This window comes from Corvus kubaryi, unplaced genomic scaffold (genome assembly GCF_017639235.1).
Source record: "Corvus kubaryi isolate FWS band 111438036 unplaced genomic scaffold, C.kubaryi_AGA036_p1.0 65000, whole genome shotgun sequence".
NCBI classification, from domain to species: Eukaryota; Metazoa; Chordata; class Aves; order Passeriformes; family Corvidae; genus Corvus; species Corvus kubaryi.
Window position 1 is genome coordinate 302,474 of NW_024581681.1, and position 19,909 is coordinate 322,382.

Below are 19,909 nucleotides of genomic sequence, written 5' to 3' on the forward strand. Positions count from 1 at the left end.
AAAACATCTTGCTGTTGCCAAGACAAAAGGCAATGAGGACCACTATGTCTACATTAAGCTCTGACAGTGTAATAACATAACATCTATGTTGGAAATAACTAAGTAAACAAAAGGAGGAATAAGGCTTATTTTTCTAAGTCACAGGTATAAGATTATGCCATCATTTATCCATAGAGACTAGGCGACAAAAATATAACATTGAGTGATTCCATATTTACAAACAACATTTATCCAAGGAAAAAAGGGCACAGTTGCTTTGTCACCAGTCTAACTTTCTTCATCAAAAGTTTGCAATACATAAGAAAATAAGGCAAAAAATTAATTGTAGTTTTTGAAGTAGAATGGCCTCCAAATGAGTTTAGAAACTTCTGTCATATCAATCTCATTCATTTTAATATGGTATTCTAGGAACGAGAATACACTCAGAAAATCCTGACAATATAATTTCTTTTTAACTAGAAAGCATAACTAAATGTTCCAATGAAAACTCTTAATCAAAAATCATTAATTAAATATTTTGGAGCAACTAGATATGAATGGTAAAGACAAAAAAACCAGCTTGTGCATGTTCCATATTTCTGATTCCAAACCAGAAAAATACCTGGCCATCTTAAATTTAAAGTCTTGATCTTTAAATTACTGTATGTTAAGTCCAGCATTATTGTGATTTAATTTAATTTTTCTGAAATTAATTAGGAGATTCTTAAAGGTGCCAAAAAGCATTAGATAAGTAATTTCAGCTTTGAAAAATCTCATTAATGATAAATATATGGAATGAAGATATCACAGCAAATTAAAAATTATGTGAGTCTTTCAGGGAGGGGTTTTTTAAAGTATTCTTGATCTAATATCCATATCTGTTAAGTCCGAAACAGTATTAAATCCTTTTGAAAGCATCTTCATTTTCAATATTTAAAGCAGTTGAGCACTTCAGCTCTGATCTAACAAAACAGTTAAGAACATAAGTATATGACTGTAGAATTAAGCACATGCATATTTTCAGTATTAGAGGCTTAATCTGTCATTTTTCCTCATGGTCTGTTAAACAGAGAAAAAAATATATTTCTAAGGGAAAACCATAATAACCGATAAAAGAATTTAGGTAAATATACACTAGTAGGGAGAACATTTGGTTCCCTGGGTTTTTAAGAAAGAAAAAAAGAAGAAAGAAATTATATTTTTGACAAACTTATTTCCCCTATCCTGCTTCCTGATGTAGGATGCTTTTTCCAGGAATCTTCAATATGTTTCTCTTCCTTAATTATTTACTTTTCCTCTCACTTAGCCAACTCCTCAGCTAGATGCAACATCATCCCTTAACTGCTTCTTCCTTTTTTCCAGTTTCTTGTCCAACACCCTGGGTGCTGCCCGCAACCTCTCCTGCCCAGGTCCCAGGGCTGTCCCCTCCTCGCTGCCACCCACTGCCTCTTGTCTCCCAACCATTTAGTTTTGCTCCCTAATGGACAGGAAGAGTTCCTGTTTTCACCCCATGCTTTCTTTTTTGTTTGAGGCCAGCAAGATTTTTACGCTCTTTCCAGGCTGATGTCTCCAAATTCTGTTATTCCTGTTCCTCCTGTCCTTATACTCGCTTCATCCTCTTTCTTCAGCATTTACCTTGAACTAGTGCAATTTTAATCTTCATTCACTTCTGACTGAAGACCATTACTGTTTTCTCCTGTCTCAGTCCCTTGATCCAGACTTAATAATGAACTCTTCCTTCTGATCTTTTATCCTTCAAATTTCTTTTCTCTGAGGAACAGCTTTCCTCACCTGCCATTCTGCCACACCTTTTCTGATTCCCAGCCAATTGTCCTCTCCATCTGGCCTTACACACTGACCTTCAGCAGACTCTTCCTACATTGACACACACAACTATTCCATTTCCTAGGAAAACTCTCTGCTTTCATTACTTTCCTGCTGCCCTGTGCACTTTTGACTCCACACAGTGAATTGTGCACAGCTGGCTTGGTAGCAATGTGGCTGCAGTAATATGAAGTTTAGCATGAAATGAAAAATTTACTGAAAAGCAGGACAAACAGTCTGACATTTCACCCACCCTCATCTCCTTTCAATCAATGTCCTCTTCTTGGACAAAGATAGACAACACTCTGTATTATTTTAAAGTCCTTGCCCTCATCGGCCTAAATCTATCGCCTTTAGAGAAGTTGTTCACCCACTGTATTTCTCACAAGTGCACCTTTATGTGGCTCTGACTGTTCCCTGTCTTGACTTCACCTTTCTGGCAGTGTGCCCGCTTGGCTGAAAAGAGTCTTAATGAATTGAAAATACAAAAAGGGAGCACACAAGTGTAAATAAAGATAGGCAAGACAGGAGGAGAACAAAAGCATTGCCTGGGCACTCTGGCACAAAAACAGGAAGGCAAAAGCCCAGCTGGAGCTAGCAAGGGACATTAAGGTTAAAAAGAAACTATTCTACCAGAATGCTATTCACAAGAGGAAGGTCAGGAAAGATGTGAGTCTGCTGATGAATAGGGAAGAGACAAGTAACAGGCATCAAAGAAGAGGCTGAACCACTCAGTGTCCTTTCTTACAAGTCTTCATAGACAAAGCCTGCTCCCAAGTCCCAGCAAATATCAACCCCATTGAGAACACACAGGGCCAGTCAACAGCAAAGCAGCAAAAAGTTAGAGACTACTTAGAGGAAAGCAGGTATGTTCAGATCCACCAGGCCAGGTTTCACCAAGGATTTGACAGAGCCGACTGATGTGACTGTGAAACTGTTGTCAATCAGCTGTGGGAAATGAAGGTCAGAGGGCAAGCTCCCTGATGACAAGGAAAAGGCTGACGTTATTCCCATCTTTATGGAAGGGCAAGCAATGCAATGAAAGGCACCCAGGGAATAATTAGTGGGTCAGCCTCACCTCAGCCCCAGAGGAACACCCTCTTGTAATCTATCTCTGAAGACAGGACAAGATGGCTAGCAAGAGCAGGCATCATGGATCTTTCAAGGGAAAATCATGCTTGACTGCCTCACTCTCTTCCATGAAGGAGGAGTCTGAAGGGAGGGCAGTAGAGGTGCAATGGATTTAGACTTGTGATACTACCTCCCTTTTTAAGCTAAGGAAATAAAGGTGGGATGGACCCACTGGCTGCAAACTGACTGGACTGCCAGTCTCAATGGCTTGACATGCCACAGATGGCCAGGAACAGCAGGGACATGCACCCTTGAACACCTTCATCCTGTGCTGAGACGGAAGTTACCATGGGCAAACACGCAGGACACATCAGGTTGCAAGGAAGGGCAGGAGTAGACGGATGGAACAGCCACCGTGTCCTCAGTTTCCCTACTGTCCAGTGCCTGGAAAGGCTGCTTCCATAAATACAAAGGGGAAAAACACCCTGTATATTTTATGCAGTGCTTCAAATCAACTGTCTTGCTAAAGTGGAGAGGGTTCACACAGCTCTTTTAGAAACAGCCTTTTTTCCTTGGAGTTTGTGCTCATGAGCCAAGCTGGCAGATGCAGATCTTGTAAGCTCAGGTGATGAAGCAGACCCCATGAGACAATGAGTTTCAGCAGGTTAAAAATCATTAATGTTTCTATTACTTGTTTGATTAGATGATTAAAATGTCCCACCAAGTGTGTTTCCAGAGATGTGAACTCAGAAAAAGAGGATTCCTGTGAGAGAAAAGGTTTATGTTTTGGTTTGTTTGGAGTTGTTTTGTTTTTGCCATTCAAAGTGAACTCAGCTGCTCTTCTTTTTTAGCTGCCATGCTTTCTTGGTTTAATCCTGTGGGGGTTTTTTCCCCCCTATAGCTGTGTCTTGTTTTCTTTGCTTGTTTTTGCTCCTCCTAGAAAATATAGCAAATTTAATAGCTCTGTGAGGCTTATGTATATTGTTGTTCTTGTGACTGCATTATCACTGACATTTAATGAAAATGCATTCCCCGTATTTTGTTAGCCAAACATGAAACTGCTTTTAACTTGCAATAACTGCATAAGCCCATTAAGAGATGCTTCCCATTATGCTACCATATTACTTTACAGATTTCACATTTTTTAGTGGAATAAAAAGTTTAATTGCTCCTCAATTTTGGGAACAACAGTGCTTAACATCTTGCACTAGATTCCTGCCTCATCTTTTGCTGTTACAATCTGTGTCTATAAAACCTTTCTTGCAGTTAAAATTCCTTTTGTGCAGATAGAGTCTGTCATGTGGAATGGCAGGAATAAAAGTAAATATATTTAGTGAAGTGTAACATGAAGAACAAGGCAAATTAAACAAGAAAATGAATCATAAGCGGTGCTTCTATGCTGGCTATGTAAGGCTCCAAAAAAGCAAACAAACTCTTTCTTTCTGACAGACTTCTTTATTCCACAAGATTTCTGCCCATTTTGCAGAAAGAGAAATACTGAAATTCATTATTTCCTTTTTGTGATGAAAATCTGTACCACAAGACATATTTATGGCTGTAGTGAGGTCTGTCCAAGCTAGGGAGACATTCAAGTTTCACTAAGGGCTGTGAATTCATGAAGAAATACCAAGAACCCACTCAAAAGTTAATCCATATGTAAAATACACGGATGCACCTCTAGCCAAGCAAAGAGGTAAAAACTTTTTCCTAAAGGTTATATCTTCCTATTTGGCTGACCTCCGGAGTTCACATTGCTCCACTTGCTAGGCAGTGAAGCATTGCTGCTCCTGCTCCAGGATCTTCTCCAGGTGGAGCAAGGGTACAGTTTGCAGGCAGCTTGCTGGTGCCAGCAGGGGCAAGGACTCCTATCTCCTCACAATCCCTTCCTGCTCTCCAACTCATGGCCCTGTCACATCTAGTACTTGTCACAGAATTACAAAATCACAGAATCATTTAGGTTGGAAGAGGCCTCCAAGATCATCAAGTCCAATCTTTGACCAATCTCCAGCTTGTGAACTAGACCTTGGCACTAAGTGCCATGTCCAGTCATTTCTTGAACACCTCCCTGGATGGTGACACCAAGAACCAAGAAATAACACTAAGAAAAGAAAATATCCACTTTTTGCTGCACTAGGGTTCTGCACTTTTCAGCGAGGTGACCCAGTTGAGAGCAGGGTGCATTGAAGGCTGAAGTAGTTGAAACCTTTGGCAAGGCCACCCTTCAATACCCTCTCTCATAACAGCATTATTTGAAGTGGTCACATTTAAAAACCAAGACAAACCCACTCCCCAAACCTAAAGTACAACTTTCCCTTCCTACTCTGCAAAAGTTTTTCCAGTGTCATCTAATGACATAATTCAGCTGATGGTTCTAAGATACACAGAATAAATACTTGTTTCACTTCTATTATTTTCCCTTTCATAGCAAGAAATAAGACCGTCTTACTGATCCTGGGGAAAAAAAACCAACTGTACAGAGCTTCTGTAGGATAAGTTGTGAGAGAATCTCAGAAACATGCCCATGAAAATTCGGGTATTTGACTTATTTGAGAAAATGAGTTTGACAGTCCAAAATGTTGGCATTTCATAACTTCTGAACAGCTTCTCAAGCAAATATGGAGTTCTTTGATTTAAATGCAACTTTCTAACTCTAAAGTTGCAATAACACACAGCTAATGGTGTATAACATTTTCCATCATAAGATCAAGTTTTAAGTTGCTCATAGCATGTAGCCTCATTGTTTTCATAGAAAATTTCCAGCTGTGTAGTTTTTAAGAATGAAGTTGGGGCACTCACAGTGTTTTGTTCGGTTCTTTGGGTTTTCTTTAAGTAACAAAATTGTAGCTATTCCATTATTGTGTATGAGCATGTTTGCATTCAGGAGCTGAGATACAAGGTGCAGTGGAGGAGGTATGATTTCCAAGGCTCAGACCATTTTATTCTGCTATGTGAAAATACATCCAATCCACCTGAAGTTTTAAGCTGCTATAAGAGGTTACACGCCACCAGCAAAACTGGTCACAGGCTCCACCTTTCATGCATTTTTTTTTTCATGATGTCCCAAGTGAGCTCTGGCTTCAGCACCAAACATCAGTGCTGGCAAACTTGTATATCTGTCCTCCTCGTCATATTTATGTGGTCTCCTTGCCCAACAGCAGAAGACAGTCCAAATACAAAGCTGAGAAGGACAGAGACCTGGCAGGTACAGCACCGGTAGAAAGAAGACCACAGGAAAGCCAGAGGAGAGGGATCACAGGGTGGAAGAAGCAAGGATGATAAAAGCCACTGGAAAATATGGGATCCCAGGCTTGGAGAGAGAGCCCAGGGTTGCTAGGTCTTTGCTTTCCAGTAAATATGTGGAAAAATTCCATGCCTGTTTTTCAGATGGCTGGTTGATAGAGAACTACTTTCAGTGGTACCCATTACACCATTAACTCAGTGAGGGTTCTCTGCCAGGATTTAATGGTTTTAGCCTTCCTCACAGACACTTAAAAATCAGTCCATCCTTAGAAATGTTTGTATTTTCCCTAGTTGTTAGTGGAGAGGTTTGTTATCTTTTTTTTGTGAAGAACCTTGTGTTAAGCAAAGCCATAATAAAAGCGCAAATCAAGTGCTCAGAAACAAGAAGATTCCCAAATTAATGTTATTTGAGCAAATGAAATTTTTATGTTCTTGTGCAATGCTAGACAAGTTTCTCAAATCAGATTTTCCAGACATGTTCACTAATTGGGAATTTCTCATTGTCTGGATGCTTTTTTTTCCTCAAAGCAATTCAAGCAGGGATGCAATATTTCACTGCAGTGGAAGCTGTTCATTGAATATATCAAGATCTATTTAAAAAATCTAAGTACCCTAATCCACTATTTCCCTAAAATCCAAGTTTTCACCCAGACTTAAAGTCTAATTAACACCAAAATAAAAGTGTAAATCAGTTTTCAGTCTGGCCCACGTGTAATTTTAGAGATGTTTGAAAATACATCCAAAAATGTTATTGATCATGTTGCTGAGGTGGGAAATTTCTGAACACAGAATTTTTAACAGCAAATTTATTGTAAAAATATTTATTATAATGTCCCTAATATCTATTCTCTTTAATATATTTCTATAAAATAATATTAAGATATAGATATTAATTATAAATTTTAATAAATAGTAAAACAAGGTTTTTAATTCCTTTGGTAGGACAGAGTTAAGAAAATAGTATACAGCAGGATCAATCATAAAGAAATGGGGCATAGGCCTGAGTGCAGAAATAGTGACCAAGGAGGCTCGATGCCATGGCAGATCTCCCCCAGCCATGGGGATGACACACTGTCAGCATGACAGCCAGCATATATGACAGCTCTTTTGTGGGAATGTTCTATTTACAGGAACAGAAAGAAATAGCTATTTGTAAGTTGCAGAAGTTAAATAGATATAGGAAATGAAATATTGACTTACCTAAACATGTGAATTATCCAACAACAAAAAAAAAAATTAAAGGCAGTTGCAGTTATTTGTGGTCTGAAAGATTTTAGTGTCAACGCTGCATGTTCTAAAGCTACAGACATTTTTAAAAGGGAAACAAGAGGGATACATTTCAAAACTTAATTAGAGGGAAATGTACCACAGACCCTGCCAGTCTATATCAAAATCAAGAATTTATAAAAATATCTTAAATGGTTACTGATTTCAAAGGACTAAGTACCTTTTCATTTTCAGAATACTAAATAGAAGGTAATTCTAACAAGAGGGTATTCTCCATGTAAGAGATTAAAATGTAACAGTTAAATCTCCTAGTTTCCAAATTAATATGAAAACCTCAGTTTCCTCTTGCAGTTCAGTCTCATTAAAAATCCTTTAGCAGATCTATAAATTAAAAAATCATTGTGGTGTATTCTTATGATACACAAGCTTTTGTAAAGTAATATTAGATTCCTATTTTGTACACAGAAAAAGGAAATAAATTAACTCCCGGGTAATATCCCCGAAACATTAGCAGTATGAATGGTGCTGGAGCATAATTAGATTTGCAGAAACTCTCTCCTCTGAACACCCATACACTATGCTATTTAGGGCTAGTTTTGAAAACTGTAATTAAACAGTCAGAAAACCACTGGAAAAGAAACAAAATAACCAGCCACATAAAAGTCACAGGGAGAAAACAAACAAACAAGCCCCTGGTTGATCGTTTAGGTTTCTTAATGAGTTCTGGTATTTCCAGTAAGTTACAGAAGCCAGGAGGAACCTGAGCAGCCAGTTCTCTTCCTTTCAATCTTTAACAACTCTATTACGCTTCAAAAAACCAAATCACTGCTCAGCTTACTAAAATAACATTTTTCTCCTGTATGCATTCTTGTCAGATAAATCTATAGTTAATAATTACTCTCTGTCTGCTCGTTTACCCATACAGAGACACCAGGAGAAACACAACTCCCAGAGCTCCTGCTAAGCCCCTCTGCCAGCCTGGAAAGGATTTTCAGGGGCTGGGAGTTTATAGTCGGGCTACAGCATGGCATTCATAGAGCAAGGAATGCTCTCCTGTTTCATCACCTCTGGCAACAGTGGCTGGCACAGGGCTGGAAGAGCCACCAGGTTTGTGGAGAACTGGTGGAACTCCAGCTCACTTGGAGCTGAGGGCATCTCTGTAGCCCACCACACCGGCAAGCTAGACAAAGCCACTGGACCTGTGACGCCCAGCATTTCAGAGTCAGAAACAAGCCTTATTTAAGGGACAGACAGGAGGCCACCTCTTCTTCAACATATTCATCCATCTCTCCCTGTTCCCATCATGCCACTCATGCAGTTCGAAGCAGGTGGAAATTATTCACGGTTGCCTACCGGGGATTCCCTTGGCAAATGTAACGCTGGATTAGAGAGCTCACGAGTTGTCTTCCCGGCGGCTCCAGGGCCAGGGAGCACAGCTAGCGGACAGTCTGTCAAAATACGCCTGGTGTCAGCTTATAGCTCTTGAGGGAGACTTCCTAATTGCCATAAATTAGCCACTACTACCTGGTGGACAGCAGAGAATCAAGGAGCTCTGACTTGTTGCTGTCATTCCGCCCTCGCCCAGATGCTGCAAAGGACATCTTGACTTTGCCAGGTGCTCCGACAGCTGGCCAAGTGAGCAAGGAGCAGAACCCTATCCTCCCCCCAAGTATGGCCAGTCAGGCCAGGGACATGGAGTGAGGAGGGGCACCAGACCCATTATCATCCCTGCTCTGCATCGTCTCACTGCTTGTGTCGCTGCTAGTCTGAATTTAATCTGTGTTTTCTCTTTGAATGCAGGGCCACAGCCACACTCAGTTCACAGCCTCGGTCAGCTGTCTCTAACAGTGTTGTGAACACCCCAAATGGCAGAAAAAAATGTAGCCATCATAAATCTTCACATAAATATAGCAGGAAAAAACCAACCAACCAACCAGGTAAATATGCACATGACTGAATTCTGCCCTTTGTCTCACACCCACACCTCTGAGATGGAATAAAAGGCCAATTTCAGTCCTGGGGTACACAAACACTGACTGAGGTACAGCTCACAAGTAAACCCAGGCTGAACTGGATATAAACACATCAGTGTGGCTTGGAGAAATGTAGGCAATTGAGCCCATGACTTTGGTACAGCTCTGGCTGCAAGCCAATAGAATATCATGGCTTCTATACCTCCAATCTGTAGAGCTGTATGAGACTCAAATTTACAGGTTCTTACTCCTCACTCTGTACATAGAGAAATCTGGTTTTCACAGGGACCCTGATCTGGGAGTTCCCGTTGCTGAGTGGTCAGCAATGCTAGAAAAACTCCTTAGGTAGTGGGCTTTACTCTACTGTTTAGGCAGTCAGACCATCAGCTCTCTTCCCCTGTTTGTAGAAATCTTTTTTTATAAGTGATTCATGGAGAAATACTAAGAAATACTAAGAAAATGAAAGACAATTTTGGGTATTATATTCGCACGATATACATGAGAATTTTGTTGTGTGTTTTGCTAGCTGTTTATCAACCTACCAATCCTCACCCCCAAGAAATAAACAAAACCAAACCAAATAAGAAAAGGCCAAAATTGGAGGACAATATGGCACAAAGGTCTCCTTTCTCCTCAGCTCTTTTCAGAAATAATAGCATTTACCCACAGAGGACACGCAACAGCAGGTTCAGGTTGCTTTCCACAGTAGAAAAGAGATATTTTCCAACGTATTTCTTTCAGTTACCTGCAGTCACAGAAATGCATTGATCCCTTAGGCTGGAGAGGGGACCCATGGACAGATTCTCCACCTGTGTCAAGTGTCCCCCACACCAGCACGGCCAGACCTTGCTGCTGCCCTTCCTCCCTGCAGAAGCAGCTTGTACAGTATGTCATCTCCCAAACAGCCTATCCTGCACCTAGTCCTTACAATAAAAAAATCCCAAAACAACAAAAACACCTTAAAAGTGGAAAATGAGCACAGAAGCCACCTTTTCTTAGTCTTTTCTAGATATAGACTCAATGCTTCACAAGGAAAATCAGAGAAAAGTCATGAAGAGCTTTTGGTGGTAAAGCTATTCTGATCTCTTCTAGCCTGAGTTAACTGAAAGAGACTAAGGACTTTTAAAAGAAAGATGTAATTATGGCATAAAGCTAGTATTGGTATCTTATAATCTTTCATTAAGTAATTCTGAATGCACTGTAGGGTGACTTTAAATAGCACAGAAGTATCTATTGGCATAATACAGAATACTAGTAAGTAACTCCCATGACAGAAAAGCCTATGTATTTGGGAAAGAACTGTGAAATCAGTGAAAAACTTCACTTTCCTAAATTAACTCTGATCTCCAGCTTTTGACACTGAATTTTTGAGTCATTATGTTTGAATAATATAAGGGGGTTGGTATATAATACACTGCTTTAGATTGGGTTTATCAAGTGTGTAATAAAGCAGGATGTTCATCTCTTTTGTCTTCTGGGTGAGGACTCTTTTATTACAGTGTAGTACCTTTTGTCTTAATGCTGCTCTGCAGTGGATTGCCAGCTCATTAATTTTTCTGCTGTAACACCCAAATCCCTTTGCTGATCAGTGTGCTGAATGATTGATTCCCTGCTCTCAGACTAATTTTTTACATTGGACTGCATTTACCATCTGGTAGATAAATCATCCAAAACACTCAAATTCGGAGCCTGGTTGCAGTGATCCTCTTTGTTTGTTCAGTCAGCAGCAGGAATATCACTTGCAAATGTGGAGGTTGTGTTCTCTCACCTGGATAACTGTTCCATATTCCAGAAACAGGTTTGAAAAAAGAGCACTGAGATAACAATAAACCTCTTCTCATTAACAAAAAAAAAAAAAAAAAAAAAAGAAAAGAAAAAAAGAAAAAAAGTAGGTATCTCTTCTTTGTGTTTTCTAGCCAAAATTTTTGTTTAATTCCTAGCATAGCCACTTATTTCTCACATGAAAAAGAGTATTTCTTACAGCACAGAACCAATTTTGCACATTTCAAACACATTTAACTATTTTCATAAAGACATCCTTTGTAGTTGTAAACACGTGCACAAGTGAAGAAAAGGACATCCTTTGCAGTTAAAACAGAGAAGAAATACAATGAAATAAATTGCCTTCCCAACCCATGTTTAATATGAGAAAACAATTCTATAACCTCAACGGGAGCCTGGCTGGTTTATTTTCACTTTTATAACCCTGAAATGATACTTCCATAAAATTATACTTCCAATCAAGACAGTGAAAAGAACTCTGCCTCACAGAATTGTCTCAGAAAAATTCTGTGAGAGGTGAAGGACGAAGAAAAAGCTGTGGGAGAGATATGGTGCTTCAGGAAAAGAACCGTTCATCTGCCCATTGCATGTGGCAATATCGCTCAGGGAGGGGGCAGGGCATCCCTTTCTTTAGTCTAAGGATTTTTTGCTGCTCTTTGCTGCCCTGGAGAACCCATTCGGCACAACACACTGACCTCTGTCTCTCACAGAGGGATCAGGCAGAGGCAGCACACAATCAGAGTCAATACTAATTAGCAAAATGTAAACATTTCATTAGATCAATGCTTCCCTGAATTTTTAAAGTAACAAACTTCTATCCAGCCACAATTTTTTATCAAACTTTCTACGGAAATACCTATTGAAAGCAGTGTTTTAGCTGTCTCCACCAATCAGCTAAAGACTTTATAACTTGTTCATGTGTTTTATGGACACCCTCAAGGATTAAAACTTGTATTTTCAAAAGCACTCATTCATTTTGAATGCCTAGACTATTCTGAACATTTTCTGCACATGCAAAAACACCTTTAACTTTAACTCAAGCTTTTGTGTTGCTTTTGTTAAGATTCTTGTTCAGTTTAAAACTTTAGAAGAAATACAGCCACTTCTGCAAATGATGTTTATCCTAACACTCATTCTTTGTAGTCATATGTGAAGTGTCTCTGAATAGGAAAGAAAGAAAGCAAAACTCTTGTGAGGTACAACAACCTCCTCCATACACTTCAGGCTTAAGCAACAGGACACTTTGTCACCCACTGCTGAAATATGTGTGTTTATGGGAGGTTTTCTACGGCCATAGACAAGCAGATGTGACAGCTTGTCTTCATGGGGAGCTGTGTCCCTTCTTCCCTCACCGCCTGCAGTGCTCTCATCAGTTAATAACTGGGACCAGTTAAAACACTCCCTAAAGCAGCATCTTTTTGTCACCCACAGGTGAACACTGATGTGTCTGACTCCTGAAGCTGCGTAGAAATGTGCCAGTCTGGGAAATAGTCAGGGCTGGATCTGGGATAAAGCAATTGGAGCCCCTAAAGACATGCATTTTGTGTTCACCTCGAACACACTATGGTGATCAAGGGTAGATTAGCCAGGGTTCGCACAAATCCTACTCTCTGGCTTGCCTGACCACCCCCATTCACCCCATCTGCTCCCACATGGATCCCATGAGACTGGTGTGAGGCACAGGAGATGCCCCAGGGCCTTTCCTTGAGGAACATGGCTGTTGCCTGCCAGCAAGCCAGGCAACTGGAATGAGGCTGCCTATAGCTTTGCAGCCAGGCAGAGCCACATCTCAGGAGGTTTTGGCCTCCAGACAAGACCTAAGAAGTACCATTTCGTGTCCTGAACATTCTGTTTGTTGACATTGTACCTGTTCTCTTCTTTGGCTGCACCCCAGGGGATGGTCTGTGCATCTTACAAAAGTACAGAGAGTTTTGCACTTATTTAAGACACGTAGGAGCATGCTGAGGTCTCAGCCTGGTAGAAAAGGGTGGAAAGGACCCAGGAGCGACCAAGACACGTCACTTCAGAAAAATTACTGACAGTTTTGTCTTGTTCCAGATTTTCTTCCCTTTAATTTTTACATGTTTTCCTGCTGGTCTTAATTACCGCTCTTTTTGAACTGTGATCATGAGAGCTTGAACATGGTTATATAGTGTGGGTGTTTCAAGACTGTAACTGCAACTAAATTTATTTTTATAATATGAAATCTAAAGAGAGGTATTACAAGGGTTTAATTTTATTCTAAACCAGATCCTTTAAACACTGTTACTGTAATACATAATCTATTATCAGAAAAGTCCTGCCTTTCCAGTCCTTAGAAATTATCTACTATGATGAGAATTTAAATTATCCTAAAATAAATCCCGATTTGCTAGTCAAACACTGCCTCCTCACAAACCGCACTATGACCAACGAGGCAGCTTTAGAGCAACTTAAAAGAAATTGAACACTGATATCAGTGTAACATTAAATTGCTCTCCTAAACGGAGAAATTCACATCAATAGATATGCAAATGCATGCAGAACCTGATCTGTCTACCAGCTCCCAGCCAGGCAGGTCTGAGGATGTAACCAGATCCGAGAGAACAGGAGTCCTGCAGCTACTCTTGTAGCAAAGACTTTCCCTGGCATCTTGCTCCACAGAGCACAGAAGCTCCCTGGCAAGAATCGTGAAGAGAAAAAATGACCTGGAAATTTTTCTCAATTAAAATAAACAAACAAATAAATAGTAGAACATATGACCCATAAATCCCAGATACTTAGTGGCTCCACTAATGGCACCACTAGATACTGTCCTAATAGTACAAGATTAAATAATTCTGCTTTCACATCCCCTTGAAGCCATCTGTGAACTAAATTAGAACCAAAGAGACATTGTAGCTGTTCATCAAGACAAATAAACAGATTTCAGGTTCTCCCGGAAACTTTAATTTCATCAGATCACAGTTTTGACTGCTGAACTTACTCCTAATCAGATTTTTTCTGTAACTTCTTAGCCTTTTGTGGAAGAAAAATATCATGCAAAGAGGACTCATTTTGCCAAGAAATGGTTTCATAAAATAAAATTTATTGTCAACTGATTTAGTGAAAAAAGCTCTTTTCTACACGCTTCTGAGTTCTGCAAAATACAGCTCCTCTCTCTCTCACACTCTCTCTCTTTTTCTTCCTCTATTTCTCCATATTTCTAAATTGTTAGAATTTCAAGATGAGCTAGGAATAAACTACAGCAATTAGAAGGGACTATTTAGTTTACAGCATAGTGTTGAATTATCATTTTTGTATTATCTAAAGCTATTTTGGGGATTGAACAATTTTTTAAAAGAGTAATTCTATAAAGAATATCTTTGGTCTTTGGTTCTGCAGAATATTACACTCAGTTTAGAAAAAGACAGGCTTCCACCTCCATACCCCCATTCCTCTATCTCCACTCTGGTTCCACAGCATCTGTAAAGACTTATCAAGGAGGATATGCAGGAGTCTCGAGTCAGAAGAATAATGCTTTTTCAACATCCCTGGTGCTCAGCATTTTTCCTTCCACAAATGTTACAGCTACTGTTATCCTGGGAACTATTGCCACTGTCTGCTTTGCGGACACTCGCCAAAGTCTGACCACAGGCTGGAAAAGTCACAAGCCCTTTCAGTTGATGGATCAATGGTGGAATGTGATAATCTCTTTATAGAAAAAGGGTACAGCCTCCTGTCAATATCAGTGGGATTCTCTGCATTTGTACCTCTCTACCCAAAGCTCTAGGCTGCAGCTTCTTTCTTTTTCAAGTCCAAGTAAGTTTAACTCTCCCCTTTATCCAGTCTACCTTCAACTCTAGAAGAAAACTGACAAAATATAAAATACTTATCGTTACATCAACAGGAAGAAAAGGATCAGATTTCTTGTTTTTGTCTTAGAAGAATTATCAGAGAGATCTTGGTACAGAAAGAATGTTTCCTTAGCAGTATTTTCCACAACAAACACACATTCTTTTCTCCTCTTTTCAAAAAAACAATAACGAAATTGGACTCAATCCAATCCCCTCAGTCAAGTCTCAATTGCTCCATCACGCTACCAGTTCCCACTAGTGACAATGATGGAGTGACACCTGTTACAAGATGATTTTCTGCTATTCTGACACTTTCAATTCTACTTTAATTACCTTTCGGCTCTTTAATCAGCATAAGAATCTGTACTGCAAGGACATTTCATGTCTAGGCAATTACACTAACGGGAAACAAATATGTGCATGCTACTGTCCAAGTTTTAATTTCTCTTTTTAATAATTGTTTTTACTTTTTACTTATAGCTGATTTATATTCATGCCTTATGATAGTTTCTCAAAGTGAAATGCAACTTGACTGAGTTTAGATCATTTGCTTCAGAAGTTCAATTGGCACAAACACATATCACATTTTATTTGGCTTGACCGTTATAATTCATTTACAGGAACATAACTCATAGCATCTTAGATAAAATAACCAATTATTCTAGTCCTGTCTAGATCAAGTGTATCTATGCAAACATAAAAAGACATGTAATTCTTAAAATACGATAATTTACCTGAACCTGTATCTCTCTTCCATCCCTTCCTCTTACGTTCTCACCAACATGGCTGCATATCTTTAGCACAAATTGGTTTTGCCCTGTGTAACTTAGAATGATACATGGAACAAAACCCCTCATCCACTTAATTTGAGTAAAAAGAACAAAGGGTATGTCTGTTCTAGCTGATAAGCAGAGATGAAAGCCAGTCTTGAGGCCACATCTCATTCTGGTTCAGAGAGTCCCCACTGAGCCCAGGCAGAAACCACGGCTGAGCTCCAGAGACCAGCAGTGCCTGAGGTTTATATCCTCCAAAATCCATGTTCACATCTGCCACGTGGACTGGGCCAAGGGAGCTACATGCTTGTGTTCACTCTCCCTTCTTACAGCAGGGACAGCCTGGGTCCAAGCTTCAGACAATGCAATAGTTTGGTGTGAGAAAGAGTGCAAATCATTTTGGCCAACTCACTAATAAACTTAAGGCTTCATCTCAAGTGTAGACATACCAGATGTGAGTAGCTTTAGACCCCATCTTATCCTAAGGAAAAACAGATACAACAGCTCATACACAACAGGTGTCCAACAATAGTAAGCCTGGGGGATCCCTTCTACAGGATCTGGAGGACAGACATGAAGGCATCTAAGAAAGTAATGTAAACAAATGCACCATATTTGCATTTAAACAGGATCTCATCTTGCTCATTCAATCCTCAATAAGCTATCCTGAAACAACCTTATCTTTACTCACTTCACTTAGAGAGATCTTAAGAAAAGCAGGGGTGGCACACAGTCTATGGGGCTTATAGGTGTTGCATAGAATCGTCCGTAGCAAGCCTATTTTATCACATGAGGGAACTACACACTGAAAGGCTTACCAACACAAACATATTCCTGTTAATTAAAATCCCGGGTGTACACATCCATGCCAGTGCACTGAGCAGTATCTCTCATTGAATCTGAGTACCTTCCACCCAAATCTGCAGCATTTGGTCAGTTATGATCAAACAGGTGACTGGAGCATATCTCACACCGCAGATTCAACCGGACTAAAACTGAAGCTGACGGTGCCCATGCACAGTTTGTGTCTCTGGAGAGCACCATCGGATTAAGAGCTCAGGAAGTAACTGCATGTTGTACTTACCTTTACACAGGGGATGCTATAACCCCCTGTAGTTCACAGCCCTTACTCAGATGAGCCTGAGCACAGCAGAGCCTGAGCACAGCAGCAAGCATCACAACACTGGCTCACGGACAGTCAGGGAGTATCGGGAATGTTACAGAAGAAGACTACAGGTAGCACTGGAAATAATATAACATCTCCAAAACACTGGCCTAGGACTCTTCTCCAGAAAGAAATACCTATTTTGTTTTTACCCCATTCTGGGTAAAATGGGGTTATTTTATTTCAGTAGCTTAGCAAAGTATGGATTGACAGATGAACAAACACACACAAGTCCACATTGTCAATTAACTCGAGATACGTCTTAATTGTCTGTTTCCTGCTCTAATCACTTTATCATATCTTCTTCCCCTGGCCAGGGATGATTCAATCATATCATAATTTAACAAAAGACCAAGCTGCAATGATTCTGCCAAAGGAGCAGAATCAAGGCTGAAAAAGCTATCTCAATGTTCATGTTGTCTGCCTGTGTACTCCACCTTGCAATGTTCTTTTGTTACAGCAAACGCTTTCTTAAGCAGCATATTCTGCAGCAATAAAGGAGAGGACTTCAGCATTTCTGAAAAGAAATAACAAATAAATAAAGGTAGCTACATAATCTAACGATGATAAAATGTTACAAGCCCAGGAACCGTCTCAAGAAGTGCAAAAAAACCTGTTCGGGCAGCAGGTCAGACTGATGCACATATTAAACTTGCAAAACAGAAGAAGAAAGGAGAAGCATTTTGCTTCTTTGAATACGGAAAGCAATTTAGAGAGTCCAGTCATTTGAAGAAGTAGTCGTAGTGTTCTCAAGTTTAACTTTCAGTATAAACAGCAAAGTATGTGGTAGCGGTCCACTGAGAAGGGTGCTAATGCCAACATCTGGCCCCAGGTGTAAGTACAGGAAACTCATCTTTTTCAGGGGCTAGCTCCTTCAGTAAAAGTTAATGAAGCTGTGCAAAGGTAAGTGAGGGGAAAATCTGACCCAGATATTGTGTGTTGATGTTAGTTCTTTCAAAATAGTTTAGTACTGAAACCCTGCCATTTTCCATGAAACAGTTAACACATAGCAGAATCTGACTACTGCCTTTTAAACAAAATTTTTCTTCCATATTTTTGGAGTTACCCTGAAAAGAGTGCCTGCCACAAGTATGTATATAGCACATACATTTGCTTGTGCCTATTTTTAGTAGAACCGAATCATGCTGAATGCCGTCAATATACCATACGGTTTTCTAATTCCAGGCTGGAAAGCCCTCTTTCTGTGACGGTTTCTAAATAATGATATCCTTGTGTTCCACGTCATCTTAGAAACTTCCTCATACATTTCAGCAGCCCCCCCCCATATTTAATCTCACTGATTTATGCTCATGCCATGGTCTAATGATCCACATGTCTCTGATGGGTAAGCCGCTAACGCCAGTGACACATTAACCTATTAACCTCTCTTTAAAAATAACCATCATATTCATACAAACAGAATGAAAAGTCAGGCAGCAGCAGCAAAACAGTAGCGTTGTGGTATCATACAGTAACACAGTGTATATCTGAACTGGGTAAAATGAAGAAAAGAGGAGCATTTCAAGAACGTGCAGCAGATTTATTGTATTGCAAGACCATTTTGCCACAGTTTGCTGGTCTGTGAATTTGATAGCCTGCTTTAGCAGCATTATCCGTATTCTAAAATGTAATTGGGAGGAAGATCACTCTTCCGTTCACTCATTTCTTGAAATCTGTTGTACAGTTTAGGGACCTTACCCTGGAAGGTACTGAGTGTTCCTTCCAACGTGTAAATTACCTCCCAATCCCGCTGAAGACAATGGGAGCGGGGGGCTCTGCGCACAGGGCGAGAAACCTTCATCACCTTGGAGAAGGCACTTTGCACAGCTCTCGCTGGCGATTCGTTCAGTGGAATAAACCTATCTTTTTAAAAGGCAGGAGGAGGCATGCACAACCATTTTTCAGAGAAAAAAAATTCCGTTTTCTAAATAGTAGTTTTAGAAGGCATACAAATCTTTCTAAAAACCTGCAAACTTTATATTGTACGTATTTACTTTCTTCTACTTTAAAACCACCATATCCCTCAAGATACAAGGAAACGTGCTGCTGTCAAGCCTAACCAATCCATCCACATTGTAACCTTACAATACCAGCATATAATTATGTATATTATGTATAAGTCGTGCAACCAAAACCAGGAAAAAACCCTAAAAAAGCTTTTTCTGAGCACATCACGGAGTATTTTGCTGCCTACACCTCATCCAGAGTGAATCTATACAACAGCGGCAGAAGGACGGGCGGAGAGGCTACCCCGGCTCTGGGCTGCTCACAGCAAGAGTGAGACCCAAGAAACAGCCCGTGCGAGCCGTCAGGGGCTGCGCTCACGGCTGCCGCCCAGTTCGCACCCTCTGCTTGCGGCAGGACGGGCACGGGGCAGCGGGAGGGAGGAAGGCGGAGGAGGGGGCGGGATGCGGGCAGCCCCGGGGCGGCCGGCGCGCACCTGCCGGCACCGCGGCGGGGGGCAGCGGGGAACAACAAAAGCTGAGCGGCGGCGGCAAAGCCCTTCCCTTCAGCCGGGAGACCTTGGAGAGGGGCTCCCCGCACCCCGGAGAGGGGCATCTCCCCGCCGGCCGGGGAGCCGGCTCGCCGCAGCCGGGGCCGGGGCGGGCGCCGCTCCTTTGTTTTCCGCCGCCCGCAGCGCCGCGCCGGGCCGGGCCGGGCGGAGCAGGGGGGCCGCGCTCAGCCCTCCCTCCACGTGCACGCGTGGGCCGCCCGCAGGGGCGAGCGCGGGGCGGGAGCCGGCGGGGCATTACCTGAGCAGTTGATGCCTTTCCCCTTGCCCCCGCCCTGGCACTCGGAGCCGGGCAAGGGGTGAGAGGCGCGGCCGGCGGGCAGCGCGGAGAGGGCGAGCACCAGGAGGGCCGAGGTGTAGCAGAGCGCCAGCGGGGGTCCCGCCCGCAGGAGCGGCCGGGCGGCGGCCGGGCTCTCTCCCAGCATGGCGAGGGGCGGCGGAGGAGCAGCGCCGGCGGCAGCGGGATGGCGGCGGCAGGCCCGCAGCATCAGCCGGAGCCCGCGGCGCCGCCCGGGCGGGACCCTCCTTTCTCCGCCGCGCCGGAGCGC

At 41.5% G+C, this 19,909-nt stretch overlaps 1 protein-coding gene across 3 annotated transcripts in view; it reads right to left on the reverse strand.

The window, feature by feature from the left end:
• The window catches only part of LOC121672843 (tomoregulin-1-like), a 111,491-nt gene extending 91,588 nt beyond the window's left edge, over window positions 1-19,903 (reverse strand). For all 3 annotated transcript variants that reach the window (XM_042045750.1, XM_042045751.1, XM_042045749.1), the window contains exon 1: window positions 19,603-19,903. In XM_042045750.1, the coding sequence (XP_041901684.1) occupies window positions 19,603-19,849 (247 nt within the window). In that variant the 5' untranslated portion in view covers window positions 19,850-19,903. The remainder of the gene's footprint in view (window positions 1-19,602) is intronic.
• Between the last annotated feature and the right edge of the window lie 6 nt (window positions 19,904-19,909).